Source organism: Anomaloglossus baeobatrachus, chromosome 3 (genome assembly GCF_048569485.1).
Source record: "Anomaloglossus baeobatrachus isolate aAnoBae1 chromosome 3, aAnoBae1.hap1, whole genome shotgun sequence".
Taxonomy (NCBI): domain Eukaryota; kingdom Metazoa; phylum Chordata; class Amphibia; order Anura; family Aromobatidae; genus Anomaloglossus; species Anomaloglossus baeobatrachus.
In genome coordinates, this window is record NC_134355.1 from 608,592,068 (window position 1) to 608,607,398 (window position 15,331).

At 46.6% G+C, this 15,331-nt stretch overlaps 1 protein-coding gene across 3 annotated transcripts in view; it reads right to left on the bottom strand.

The window, feature by feature from the left end:
- LOC142295645 (ribonuclease H1-like) overlaps positions 1 to 15,331 on the bottom strand; it is a 62,575-nt gene that overhangs the window by 27,873 nt on the left and 19,371 nt on the right. For all 3 annotated transcript variants that reach the window (XM_075338742.1, XM_075338741.1, XM_075338743.1), the window contains exons 3-5: positions 13,401 to 13,528; positions 11,318 to 11,482; positions 36 to 135 (exon numbers count right to left, since the gene is read on the bottom strand). In XM_075338742.1, the coding sequence (XP_075194857.1) occupies positions 36 to 135; positions 11,318 to 11,482; positions 13,401 to 13,528 (393 nt within the window). The remainder of the gene's footprint in view (positions 1 to 35; positions 136 to 11,317; positions 11,483 to 13,400; positions 13,529 to 15,331) is intronic.

Genomic DNA, 15,331 nt, shown 5'->3' on the forward strand with positions numbered 1-15,331 from the left:
CCCCGTTATATATTAGAAATTATAACTTTACTTACAATGGATGGTTTGGACCCCAGTAAACCCCAATTCCAGCTCGAGCTTTTACTCGTCCATTACAGGAGCAACAACCATCGGTATAAACAACTGTGGAATCTCCTGGAACAGAAAAGAGAACGACAATTATACACTGAATATCAGTAAGAAGATTAGTGTTAGCATATGAGGGAAAGTGGATTAAGGAAAAAAAAGAAAAAAAAAAAGTTTCTCAGAAAATATTATAAAGCAGTCAAAGAGCCTGAAAGTAAAAAAAGGGGAAAAAAAACCCCCAAACAATAAACGATATTTACAGTGAATTAATTTTCCAGAATCCTGAGACAACATCATACACAACTATCATACTTGGAGTATCAAATAATTTTCTATAGGTTTGTTGAATTTGATATTACCAATCCATCATAGGTATTTGTGACCAGTGGGAGTGTCATTATTAACTTAAATGATCTTTGTGGTCACCCATGGGTTGGTGATGTGGGGGTGAAGTCTTTTTTGATTTATCATCTTTACTTCACCATTTAGTGTCTGTAGTGGACGAGGTGTGAATGGTGGATGTCCATTCCTATTTTAGTATGTAATTTTGGGCACGTTTGAGCACTGGAGCACTTTATGCATAGGTGTTCTGTGATATTTTATTATAATTATTAAAGGTTAAGTTTTACAATTACCTATCAGTCCTCTATCTTGTTGCCATTGGATAAATACAGTGGAACCTCGCTTAACGAGAATTTCGCTTAACAAGCAAAGCTTTCTGTAAATTTGTAACTCGATTTACGAGAAAGCTTTGCTGTATGATCGAAATCCTCACCACACACACTTCCGTACATCCACCGCGCTCTGACCCGCTCTTGCAGTCCACACAAACACACACGCACACACAGTATTATGCTCACCTTACCTTCTGTTCCACCGCCGGCCTCATGGTTCTTGTAGTTCCCAGGTACATCGCGCCGTCCTCGCGGCGAACTACAGGACCCAGGAGGCCCGCGATGGAACGGAAGGTAAGGTGAGCATATAATATAATATATTATATAATATAGTGTACCTTCCGTTTCATCGCCGGCCTCCTGGGTCTTGCAGTTCGCCGGTCCGCTCCACTCCAGGCTGTGCATCGGCATCCATAGCGATGAAGCAGGAACTTCCTGTCAGACGCTACTCAAAGGCAGTGCGCTGGCCAATCAGAGGCAAGCGGCTCTGCCTTTGACGTCAGCGTTCTGGCCGCGGAAGTTCCTCCCTCGTCATTATGGTAACCGGATACACAGCCCGCCCCGTACCAGAGAACAGCAAATCCCAGGAGACCGGCGATGCAACGGAAGGTAAGGTGAGCATATAACATGTGCGTGCGTGTGAGTTTGTGCGTGTGTGGAATGACAGAATAGGGGACCAGGATGGGACATTGCACAAGTTGTGGAAGGAATTGTCTGCATTGCAATGATTTCCTATGGGAAATCTTGCTTTGCTGAATGAGTAACTTGGTTAACAAGCAGAGTCCCAGAACGGATTGTTCTCGTTAACCAAGCTTCCACTGTATAATAAATGAAGCTTTGGAGCAACATTTACAGTGAATTGAGGAATCTTTCCTATATTGATTACCGATCAGATTAATTGATTTTATATTATGATAGATCGGCCATTTCTGAACGCAGCGATACCAAATGTGTGTATATATATTTAACCCTTTAATTTTCAATGGGGCAAAAGGGGGGTGATTTGAACTTTTAGGGGTTTTTTTTTTCACTTTTTTTATTTTATTAGATTCCCTAGGGGGCTATAAGGATCAGCTGTCTGATCGCTCTTTTCTCCCGATCAGAGCAGCACCGCTCAGATCAGGAGAAATGCTCATCTCTTGTAACCTGCAGTTACAGGACCTGAGTTATGTGAGCTACAGGAGCACTCACATGACCCTGTGCTACCATGACAATCATCGGATCCACGTAATTGCGTTACGTGACTTCCGGTGAAGGCCAGTGAGTACATATCTACTGTGTGATCGCCATTAAAATGGTGCTGTCACATTTTGACAGTGCCATTTAAAGGGTTAACAGGTGCGGGTGGATAGCAATTCCACTCGTGAACGTAAGCTGTACAAATCAGCGGAGATGTGAACAGATAATCCCCATGGGATTAAGATTGTGACCGCAGGAACATATTACTGCCCGCAGTTGTTAAGGGGTTAATCAGATTAATTTGCTGTCTCTATTTTTCCACAATTCTGGTTAGAATCACAAATAGATTTTACCCCGCCCCTGAAAGTGACGTTAACATCAGTGTCCAGAGGAAGCCGCTGCAGTGTGTGGAGGGAGACAGAGCTCGGGAAGGGAGAGGTTTGTACAGCAAAGAGGCGGCAGGACGCTGCTCACCTCTGGTGGATTCTGTATTGTCCGGTCTGAGGCCACTCGCTGAGAATCACTTAGTTGTAGCCACAACTTGAACCCACACACAGATTAGGCTACGCGGTCAGTCGCAGTCATCAGCTACAGCGTCACGATCTGCATGGAAGTGCAGTCTGCTGCAATAACTCACTGAGCCTCCGCAGAAAGGACACAGACACAATACAGACTGCTCCACAGGAACCAGAGCCTGGCTACAACACTAAAGCTGGGTTCACACACAACGACAACGATGTCGCTGTGACGTCACCATTTCCTGTGACGTAACAGCGACCTTAGATGATCGCTAGTAAGATGTCAAACATGTAATTTTAAGCAGCGACGGAGCAGCGATCATAGCGACCTCGACGGTCGTTGTGTGGGGTCACACGCGTCGCTGTGCGACGACTCAGACCTTGATAAAGGCGTGGTGTTTACCCCTAGATATGTTTTGCGTTGCCTTTTTTCACGCCCCTCTGTTCCGATTAGTGATCACTACAGCGGTGCCTGATTGGGTGACCGTGCTAAACAAAGGAAGACGCAGTAGTGCTTTCATTCATTCTATTTCATTCAGATCCACAAAGAACGACACCCTAGCGACACCAGACAGAGAATCTACTACGTGGAACAAAGAATGGAACTTAAAGAATGAAATCACTGTATCGCCTTCGGCAAGGTACCCAATCGGAACGCTGTTTAACCACCAATTGGAGTCGTAGGTGCGTTGCAAAATACACGCAAAAACACGCCCTTGTCCTGCCTTCAGTCCTAAGTCACTGCCTTCAGCATCGTCGCGACAGTCGCTGCTGCGGTATCAAACACAAGGATGCTGAGCTTATCATCATGGCGCAGCGGGATAGCAGCGATCAAAAAATGACCTGGAACATTCAGGAGTGAGCAGCGATTTCGCAGCAGGGGTCTGATCGTTATGTGTCACACACAGCGACGTCGCTGTTGAAGTCGTTGCTACGTCACAGAAAATGGCGACTTAGCAGCGATGTCGTTGTCGTCGTCGCTGTGTGTGACATCACCTTTACTGTAGGAAAAAGACCGTACATCCAAAAATCACAGTGATCTAATGCTGCTAGGCAAAAATTTTGCAAGACTGAAAAATAGGTTTTTAGTTTAACATTCAGATCAGACTGTGTGAAGCCACTACCACCTCACAGTGAAAGTCTCAGTGGGTCTTTAATTCCTAACTTAAAAAGGTGTTGAAGCAACAGTGCACCAGCGGGGGGAGAACCCCGACCCTCCACAGCTCCCATACTGCAAGGCAAAGCCCCCACAGCCCTAGGCCGCTCCAGGGGCACACCATCACAGCTATAACATAAGTGAAAGGGATAATATAAAAAAAAAAAACAAAACACACAACCACCCCTCACCTTTCACATGTTCTCAAACGATTAGTGGAGAACAAAAATAGGTGGAAGGGAAGGCCTCTGGCAGAGATGTTTTTGTTATTTTTTATTGTCTCGTTGTCTGTACATGTCCCGACTGAATTGTAAAGCGCTGCGGAATATGTTGGCGCTATATAAACAAAAATTATTATTATATTCATCTGCCAGGATAGGAGATCCTTTAACCCCATCTACAGAGTCTTGGCATCAGACTTACTACAGACCTGCCATCCTGGGACTCCAAAAATAGCAGGATCTTTAATGGTCTCACACGACTTAGGATTCCTGGTTTAAAAATCTTAAAAACGAGCAAACTGAACCGACTGGTTACAATTCTTTCAACGACTCAATTCTAATGTGTCGATCTTTCAACTCAAACTAGGCGGTTCTAGTAGTCCTCCGTCACCAAGCTCAACAGTGTCGGGCCGCAAGCCAAAAGATGATATTTTGAGGCAATATTCAACGAGCCAGAATCATGTTGTTAGACAGCTGTGCAAAACAACAAACAGGGGGTCACACAACAGCACAAGACAGCCAAGCCCCACAAAGCAAGACAGCCAAGCCCCACAAAGCAAGACAGCCAAGCCCCACAAAGCTGCTAGCCCTCCAAATCATGAGGCGGCAGGCTAACCAAACCAGGCCACAAGACCAAGGTTAAATCAAATCAGCAGGCCATGAGGTGCTAGGCCCAACACAAATCACCATGAGGCCAAACATCAATCATGATGCAGGAGGTACTGGAGGCATGATCTCTAAATTTACTCAAGCTGATGTTAATATCTCGAGATCTAATTGGTCCAGGAAACTCACTGCAATTCTTTCTTGACTTTGCTCAGCCATGCGCTGAAGGACTCTCTGAAGGACAGGAAACCACCAAACGGATGAAGTGCGAGTTGTCTATCTTTTACTCTTGGCTTTGTACATTGATCAAGCAGATTTCTTCCTCACAAGTGCTATCATGGGTGATGGGATATGGTATTATGCAATATGCACAGCCCTCTTCCATGCTGGTCTCCTTAGTTGCCCCCTTTCTTTTCACCTTCCCATCACACGCATCCTCTTCAGCTGGCTTTACTGTATTCTGGGTAGTCCAGCACATACAAGGCCTCTGATATCACTGCATGTCATACCGCTGCGGCACAGTCAGTGATGTCACAGCATCAGAGGTCTATTTAGCACCTCTGGGAACGCACAACAGAAAATGTGCACGACAAGAATGAAGAGAAAAAAGTACTATGGAAGCCCCGACAGCAGGACAAATGAACAGTGAGGAGAGAGATATATATGTCTCTCTCTCTCTGTATCATACATACACATATATATATATATATATATATATATATATATATATATATATATATATATATATATACACATACATACATACATACATACATACATACATACATATATACATATATATACACATTATATATATATATATATATATACACATATCATCATACATATATATACATATATATACATATATATACATCATATATATATATACACACACAAACATATATATATATACATATATATATGTATAAGAGAGAGAGAGAGAGACGCATATAGATAGATAGATATAGATAGAGAGATTATATATATATATATATATATATATATATATATATATATATATATATATATATATATATATATATATATATATATATATATATATATATATATATATATATATATATATATATATATATATATATATATATATATATATATATATATATATATATATACATATATACACATATACACAATGAGATAGAGATAGAGATATATACACACACACAGTTAGGTCCAGAAATATTTGGACAGTGACACAAGTTTTGTTATTTTAGCTGTTTACAAAAACATGTTCAGAAATACAATATATATATATATATATATATATATATATATATATATATAATATGGGCTGAAAGTGCACACTCCCAGCTGCAATATGAGAGTTTTCACATCCAAATCGGAGAAAGGGTTTAGGAATCATAGCTCTGTAATGCATAGCCTCCTCTTTTTAAAGGGACCAAAAGTAATTGGACAAGGGACTCTAAGGGCTGCAATTAACTCTGAAGGCGTCTCCCTCGTTAACCTGTAATCAATGACGTAGTTAAAAGGTCTGGGGTTGATTACAGGTGTGTGGTTTTGCATTTGGAAGCTGTTGCTGTGACCAGACAACATGCGGTCTAAGGAACTCTCAATTGAGGTGAAGCAGAACATCCTGAGGCTGAAAAAAAAGAAAAAATCCATCAGAGAGATAGCAGACATGCTTGGAGTAGCAAAATCAACAGTCGGGTACATTCTGAGAAAAAAGGAATTGACTGGTGAGCTTGGGAACTCAAAAAGGCCTGGGCGTCAACGGATGACAACAGTGGTGGATGATCGCCGCATACTTTCTTTGGTGAAGAAGAACCCGTTCACAACATCAACTGAAGTCCAGAACACTCTCAGTGAAGTAGGTGTATCTGTCTCTAAGTCAACAGTAAAGAGAAGACTCCATGAAAGTAAATACAAAGGGTTCACATCTAGATGCAAACCATTCATCAATTCCAAAAATAGACAGGCCAGAGTTAAATTTGCTGAAAAACACCTCATGAAGCCAGCTCAGTTCTGGAAAAGTATTCTATGGACAGATGAGACAAAGATCAACCTGTACCAGAATGATGGGAAGAAAAAAGTTTGGAGAAGAAAGGGAACGGCACATGATCCAAGGCACACCACATCCTCTGTAAAACATGGTGGAGGCAACGTGATGGCATGGGCATGCATGGCTTTCAATGGCACTGGGTCACTTGTGTTTATTGATGACATAACAGCAGACAAGAGTAGCCGGATGAATTCTGAAGTGTACCGGGATATACTTTCAACCCAGATTCAGCCAAATGCCGCAAAGTTGATCGGACGGCGCTTCATAGTACAGATGGACAATGACCCCAAGCATACAGCCAAAGCTACCCAGGAGTTCATGAGTGCAAAAAAGTGGAACATTCTGCAATGGCCAAGTCAATCACCAGATCTTAACCCAATTGAGCATGCATTTCACTTGCTCAAATCCAGACTTAAGACGGAAAGACCCACAAACAAGCAAGACCTGAAGGCTGCGGCTGTAAAGCATTAAGAAGGAGAAAACCCAGCGTTTGGTGATGCCCATGGGTTCCAGACTTAAGGCAGTGATTGCCTCCAAAGGATTCGCAACAAAATATTGAAAATAAAAATAATTTTGTTTGGGTTTGGTTTATTTGTCCAATTACTTTTGACCTCCTAAAATGTGGAGTGTTTGTAAAGAAATGTGTACAATTCCTACAATTTCTATCAGATATTTTTGTTCAAACCTTGAAATTAAACGTTACAATCTGCACTTGAATTCTGTTGTAGAGGTTTCATTTCAAATCCAATGTGGTGGCATGCAGAACCCAACTCGCGAAAAATCTTAATTACTCACCGGTAATGGGATTTTCAATAGCCCATGACAGCACCACATGAGAGATAGGTTCCGCCCACATCAGGACAGGAAACCCACTGATAAAAAGGCGGTACCTCTCCTCCACATCAGTAGGTTTTCAGAGCCAGAGAGGACCAACAAAACACAATAAACAGATTAATCATACCACCACCCAAGGAAAAACACCCATGACTAACACTCCCCGAAGGGTGCCCACAACCAGTGAATAGGGGGGGAACTAAGGGTGCTGTCATGGGCTATTGAAAATCCCATTACCGGTGAGTAATTAAGATTTTTCCCTGCCGCCCATGACAGCACCACATGAGAGATTTATATAGACCATCCACCTTAGGGAGGGACCACCGCCTGCAAGACCCGTCTCCCAAAGGAAAGGTCAGTTGTGGAGGACAAGTCCAGCCTATAGTGCCGAAAGAAAGTCCCAGGAGACGACCAAGTAGCCGCCCGACAGATCTGGTCAAGAGAGGCATCCGCCCTCTCCGCCCAAGACGTAGACACTGCTCTAGTGGAGTGCGCCCTTATGCCCGGAGGAGGAGTGGCGTCTTTAGCCGAGTACGCCAAACCGATGGCATCCCTGACCCATCTGGCCAAGGTAGCCTTAGAAGCCCCATGCCCCCTGGACTGCCCCTGAAAAGTGACAAACAGGACCTGAGACTTCCTCCATTCCCTAGTCCTATCTAGGTACGTGACTAAGGCCCTCCGGACATCCAACGTGTGTAACCTAGCCTCCTTCTCGTTCCGAGGGGGGTCACAGAGGGAAGGGAGCACGATCTCTTGTCGTTACATGGGCGCCGCCATCTTGGATCCTAGTGCGCATGCGCACACCAGTCACTTCCTGGTCGCATTGCGCATGTCACCATGGAATCGCGTCACTTCCGGCCGGAGCGTCCAGCTTCACTCCAGCGTGCTGCACAGCAGGGACAAGCCTTCCAGCGGCCGCCGTGAGTGCGCACATCCCTGGAGCGACGCCGGGCCGAGCTCCCGCTCCAGGCCCGCGCCTCACCGCCGCAGAGGTCTGAGACCGAGGGGGGGTGCAGCCAGGCCCGAGCACCGGCTTCAGGTAAGTACCAGGCTTCCACACCGGGTCGGACCTGGGACAGCAATGGGTTGTCCATACCAGGACAGGAAACCAAAACTGATGTGGAGGAGAGGTACCGCCTTTTTATCAGTGGGTTTCCTGTCCTGATGTGGGCGGAACCTATCTCTCATGTGGTGCTGTCATGGGCGGCAGGGAAAATTGTGTGTCACTGTCCAAAGATTTCTGGACCTAACTGTATATATATATATATATATGTATATATGAGATAGAGATAGAGATAGAGATAGAGATAGAGATAGAGATAGAGATAGAGAGAGAGAGAGAGAGAGAGAGAGAGAGAGAGAGAGAGAGAGAGAGAGAGAGAGAGAGAGACAGACAGACATATATATATATATATATATATATATATATATATATATATATATAATTGCCTTATTCTGTCTGTCTGTCTGTCTTGCTCCAATATTGTGTCCTTACGGTGACACAGAGCTGATTGGCCGCTGGGCTCGCCATGGCCCCCCCCCCCCCCCGTACGGATTGGCTGCTCGCCTCGGCTCCGCCCCCCCACGGATTGGTCGCTCGCCTCGGCCTGGCCCCGCCCTCCGCATGGATTGGCTGCTCGCCCCGGCCCTCCGCACGCCTCGCCAGACATAAACTTGCGCTGCTGGGATCGTGACGGAGCCGGTGAACGCTGGTAACCATTATACACATCGGGTAACTAAGGTCCCTTGGTTACCCGATGTGTATCATAGTTACCAGTGTACACCGGCTCCGTCACGATCCCAGCAGCGCCAGACATAACCTTGCGATGCTGGGATCGTGACGGAGCCCGTGAACGCTAGTAACCATTATACACATCGGGTAACTAAGGTCCCTTGGTTACCCGATGTGTATCATAGTTACCAGTGTACACCGGCTCCGTCACAATCCCAGCAGCGCTAGACATAACCTCGCGATGCTGGGATCGTGACGGAGCCCGTGAACGCTGGTAACCATTATACACATCGGGTAACTAAGGTCCCTTAGTTACCCAATGTGTATCATAGTTACCAGCGTACACCGGCTCCTGGTACACATGTGCAGGGAGCCGGCATTATACTCTTCTCCCCCCAGGACTACTCCTCCTATTACAGTCCTCCTATTATACTCCTCTCTGAGTATAATAGGAGAACTATTGTAGCACGATGGGGGATGTAGCACGATGGGGGGTGCGCAGCATGGGGGATGGAGCACAATGGGGGGTGCGCAGCATGGGGGATGGAGCACAATGGGGAGTGCGCAGCATGGGGGATGGAGCACAATGGGGAGTGCGCAGCATGGGGGATGGAGCACGATGGGGAGTGCGCAGCATGGGGGATGGAGCACGATGGGGAGTGCGCAGCATGGGGGATGGAGCACGATGGGGAGTGCGCAGCATGGGGGATGGAGCACGATGGGGAGTGCGCAGCATGGGGGATGGAGCACGATGGGGAGTGCGCAGCATGGGGGATGGAGCACGATGGGGAGTGCGCAGCATGGGGGATGGAGCACGATGGGGAGTGCGCAGCATGGGGGATGGAGCACGATGGGGAGTGCGCAGCATGGGGGATGGAGCACGATGGGGAGTGCGCAGCATGGGGGATGGAGCACGATGGGGAGTGCGCAGCATGGGGGATGGAGCACGATGGGGAGTGCGCAGCATGGGGGATGGAGCACGATGGGGAGTGCGCAGCATGGGGGATGGAGCACGATGGGGAGTGCGCAGCATGGCGGATGGAGCACGATGGGGGGTGCGCAGCATGGGGGATGTAGCATGATGGGGAGTGCGCAGCATGGGGGATGTAGCACGATGGGGGGCGCGCAGCATGGCGGATGGAGCACGATGGGGGGCGCGCAGCATGGGGGATGTAGCACGATGGGGAGTGCGCAGCATGGGGGATGGAGCATGATGGGGAGTGCGCAGCATGGAAGATGGAGCACGATGGGGAGTGCGCAGCATGGGGGATGGAGCACGATGGGGAGTGCGCAGCATGGGGGATGGAGCACGATGGGGAGTGCGCAGCATGGGGCATGGAGCACGATGGGGGGTGGGCAGCATGGGGCATGGAGCACGATGGGAGGTGCACACCTCCCCCCAACACACACACACACACACACACACACACACACACACACACACACACACACACACACACTGGGAACCACAAACACCGCCATACACAGACACCCACACACACAGACAACGCTGCACACACACACACACAACACCCAACACACAAACACCGCGGCATACATAAATATATGCACATACCGCAGAACACACACATTGCACAAAATATACCTCCCCCAAAACACACCACACCCACACAAACCGCGCAACACACACACACACACAACGCGACAGACACACAGCGCTCCACAAACAACGCAACACACATACAACACCGCTCTCACCCCCCGCCACACCCAGACAACACCCAGAACATGTACAGCGCCCTGCACAAACACTTGGTAACTACACACAACATCTATCTATATATATTATATATTATATATATATATATATATATATATATATATATATATATATATATATATATATATATATATATATATATAACAAAAATCATACATGAACTACACAATACGTAAATTCTAGAATACCCGACCTTCTAGTATATATACCACCTTCTAGTATATATATATATATCTCACGAGAGAGAGCGAGATATAATATATATCTATAATATTTATTTATTATTTTTTTTTAAAAGTGATTTATTTATTTTAAACCTTTCACCAACCCTGTATGGCTCTTCAAAATAGGGGGTGCAGATACTTTTTTTTGTGCATACATCTGAGAATAAAATTCAGTCATATCTAATAGTATCACCATGGATGACATGTCACCGTGGCAGGCATGTGGCAATACTATGTATGAGGATTGTAAATGGGGAACAAGCAGGAGCAGAAGGAAACTGGAATACTCTATGTAAAATCTGAGTTTCTTCCAACGTACCCATTTGGGTTAAGGATTGTCCATGTAATGGTGGCAGTGCACTGATGTCTATGAGCTTCGTTCGCTTTGGAGCAGACTGCTCTGTAGATGATGTGCATGGAAGGGGTCTTTTGGCATGATATGAAGGCTTTACATTTGAAGAAGAGCTTTGGGATTTTGAAGCACCTGAAAAACAAGATAAGATATTGATATTACAACACATCCATAGAGAGCCCATACACTTTCAACAGCTGCTGGCCGAAAGCTATGCACTCGACTCCACGTTCATGTAGGTCTCAGATGAGATGTGTGCATGTGTTCTCAATGGGGGGAGGGGAGTAAGCCAATGCCAGACACCAATGTCGGCTGTTTAGCTACCATAAAGTATTCAGTTCAGCATGTCGAAATTAAACATACTTGGTCCTTATTCTTTTGACAAATGCTGACCAAACATCTGACAGTTATCACACTAGATGCCTGGTTGGTCCCACCAACATTTTTGGGTCTTTTAAAGGCTTGTAAGTGTATAGACATTGGGGTTGCGCAAAAAAGATTTGCAGGATCTTGGTCCGGCAGGAGTGTTGGTAGTCTTTGGCCACTGGACAAGAGTCCTACAAACCTACATGTGGCATCCCTGGCACATTTTCTGATTAGTATGTCCAGCACAACATCATTCAATTCACCATAACGCAAGACATCATGAGGGCCTATTATTCACAAGACATAAATGGGATGTTAAAGAAAACCTGTCAGGTATAATATGCACCCAGACCCATGAGCAGTTCTGCGTGCAAACGTCTAATCCCTGCCTAACTGTCCCTGTAGCTAGTAACATACATAAAGAGAACTTTAGAAATATTATTATTATTTTATAATAATATATATATTATTTCTAAAGATCCTTTATGATATGCTAATGAGTGCAGGGACTAGTCCCAAGGGTGTTATATCCCCCCGCCTAGTCCAGCCCTCTTAACATGATAGCACGCCTACATGGGCGTATTAACATGCTATTCAATGCCCATTGCCCAGCATCACCAGCGGTGACACGCGTACCTATGTCTGTTGTCACAGCTTCAGAACGCCGGGTTTAGGATCAACAAAATAGAACAAAAAACATCAATCACAGAACAAAAGTGAACAGTTTTTGCTTATTTTATTCTTGCTGCTCCCCTGAGCATTCTCTTTTTCCATTTCCAATATCCACCATGCAGTTCCAGAGATATGTAGCTTTTTCTTTTGTGCTCTTAAGCGGGCTTTAAACGCTACGAGATTGCTACAGCAATCTCGTTGGGGTCACGGATTTTGTGACGCACATCCGGCCGCTGTAGTGATCTCGTTGTGTGTGACTCCTAGGAGCAATTTTGGATCGTTGCAAAAACGTCCAAAATCGCTCCTTGTTGACATGGGGGTCCATTCTCAAATATCGCTGTTGTCGTGTGGGTGAAGTTGATCCTCGTCCCTGCGGCAGCACACATCGCTACGTGTGACGCCGCAGGAATGAGGAACCTCTCCTTACCTGCCACACGCCAGCAATAAGGAAGGAAGGAGGTGGGCGGGATGTTCGTCCCGCTCATCTCCGCCTCTCTGCTTTGATTGGCCGGCCGCTTAGTGACGTCGCGGTGACGTCGTTGTGATGCCGAACGTCCCTCCCCCTTGTGGGAGGGATTATTCAGCAGTCACAGCGACGCCGCCGACCAGGTAAGTGCGTGTGACGCTGCCGTAGCGATAATGTTCGCTGCGGCAATGATCACCGAATATCGGCATAACAATAGGGGCGGGTGCTAGCGATGTCGCAGCGTGTAAAGCCAGCTTTAACAAGAGGCAGAGACTCACAGGTTAGTGCAGAGAATCTCGGGAGCAATGCCCCCTTATAAAGAGCATAAAAATCATAAAAAAAAACCCCCACATCTCTGGAACCTTATGGCAGATTTTTTTTAAAAACAACAAACAGGAATACTCAGGGGAGAAGCAGGAATAAAATAGGCAAAAACGGTTCACTTTTGTTCTGTGATGTATGCGGTGGACACATTCATTGTTCACCACCTACAGTACAATGATGTAGGTGAAGATACCAGTTCCCCAGTATCATATTTCCTCTCACTTTCTGTAAGACATGGCTTCTGTAAGACTCCTGGGTTGTCCTTTACAAATCTCCAGGCCTCTTCCTCTGAAGCAAACTTTTTGTATCTTGCCGCTGGAAACCGATCCACTTGTTCTTTACATTCTGCCCTAGAAGGAGAAAAAAAAAAAAAAAAAAATAAAAAAAGAAGGGAATTTTGTTTACTTACCGTAAATTCCTTTTCTTCTAGCTCCTATTGGGAGACCCAGACAATTGGGTGTATAGCTTCTGCCTCCGGAGGCCACACAAAGTATTACACTTTAAAAAGTGTAACCCCTCCCCTCTGCCTATACACCCCCCCGTGCATCACGGGCTCCTCAGTTTTGGTGCAAAAGCAGGAAGGAGGAAACTTATAAATTGGTCTAAGGTAAATTCAATCCGAAGGATGTTCGGAGAACTGAAAACCATGAACCAAAAGAACAATTCAACATGAACAACATGTGTACACAGAAGAATAAACAGCCCGAAGGGAACAGGGGCGGGTGCTGGGTCTCCCAATAGGAGCTAGAAGAAAAGGAATTTACGGTAAGTAAACAAAATTCCCTTCTTTGTCGCTCCATTGGGAGACCCAGACAATTGGGACGTCCAAAAGCAGTCCCTGGGTGGGTAAAAGAATACCCCGATAAAAAGAGCCGACAACGGCCCTCCTCTTACAGGTGGGCAACCGCCGCCTGAAGGACTCGCCTACCTAGACTGGCATCCGCCGAAGCATAGGTATGCACCTGATAGTGTTTCGTGAAAATGTGCAGACTAGACCAGGTAGCTGCCTGACACACCTGCTGAGCCGTAGCCCGGTGTCTCAATGCCCAAGACGCCCCTACGGCTCTGGTAGAATGGGCTTTCAGCCCTGAAGGAATCGGAAGCCCAGAAGAACGGTAGGCTTCAACAATCGGTTCCTTGATCTACCGAGCCAAGGTTGACTTGGAAGCCTGCGACCCCTTACGCTGGCCAGCGACAAGAACAAAGAGCGCATCAGAACGGCGCAGTGGCGCCGTGCGAGACACGTAGATCCGGATTGCTCTCACTAGATCTAACAAATGCAAATCCTTTTCACATTGGTGAATTGGATGAGGGCAAAATGAAGGTAAGGAGATCTCCTGATTGAGATGAAAAGGGGACACTACCTTAGGGAGAAAGTCCGGGACCGGACGCAGAACCACCTTATCCTGGTGAAATACCAGGAAGGGGGCTTTGCATGACAGCGCTGCAAGCTCTGACACTCTTCGGAGTGATATAACTGCCACTAGAAATGCCACCTTCTGCGAAAGACGTGATAGAGAGACATCCCGCAGCGGCTCAAAAGGTGGTCTCTGAAGAGCCCGTAGAACCCTGTTGAGAACCCAGGGTTCCCGCGGCCGCTTGTAAGGTGGGACTATGTGGCAAACTCCCTGCAGGAACGTGCGGACCTGCGGAAGCCTGGCTAGACGCTTTTGAAAAAAAAACACGGAAAGCGCCGATACTTGTCCCTTGAGAGAGCCGAGAGACAAACCCTTGTCCATTCCGGATTGCAGGAAGGAAAGAAACGTGGGTAAGGCAAACGGCCAGGGGGTAAACCCCTTATCAGGGTACCAGGCTAAGAAGATCCTCCAAGCCCTGTGATAGATCTTGGCTGACCTTGGTTTCCTGGCCTGTCTCATAGTGGTAATGACCTCTTGAGATAACCCTGAGGACGCTAGGAGCCAGGACTCAATGGCCACACAGTCAGGTTGAGGACCGCAGAATTCAGATGGAAAAAATGGCCCTTGAGACAGCAAGTCTGGTCGGCCTGGGAGCGCCCACGGTTGACCCACCGTGAGGTGCCACAGGTCCGGGTACCACGACCTCCTCGGCCAGTCTGGAGCGACGAGGATGGCGTGGCGGCAGCAGGACCTGATCTTGCGCAACACTCTGGGCAGAATTGCCAGAGGAACGCC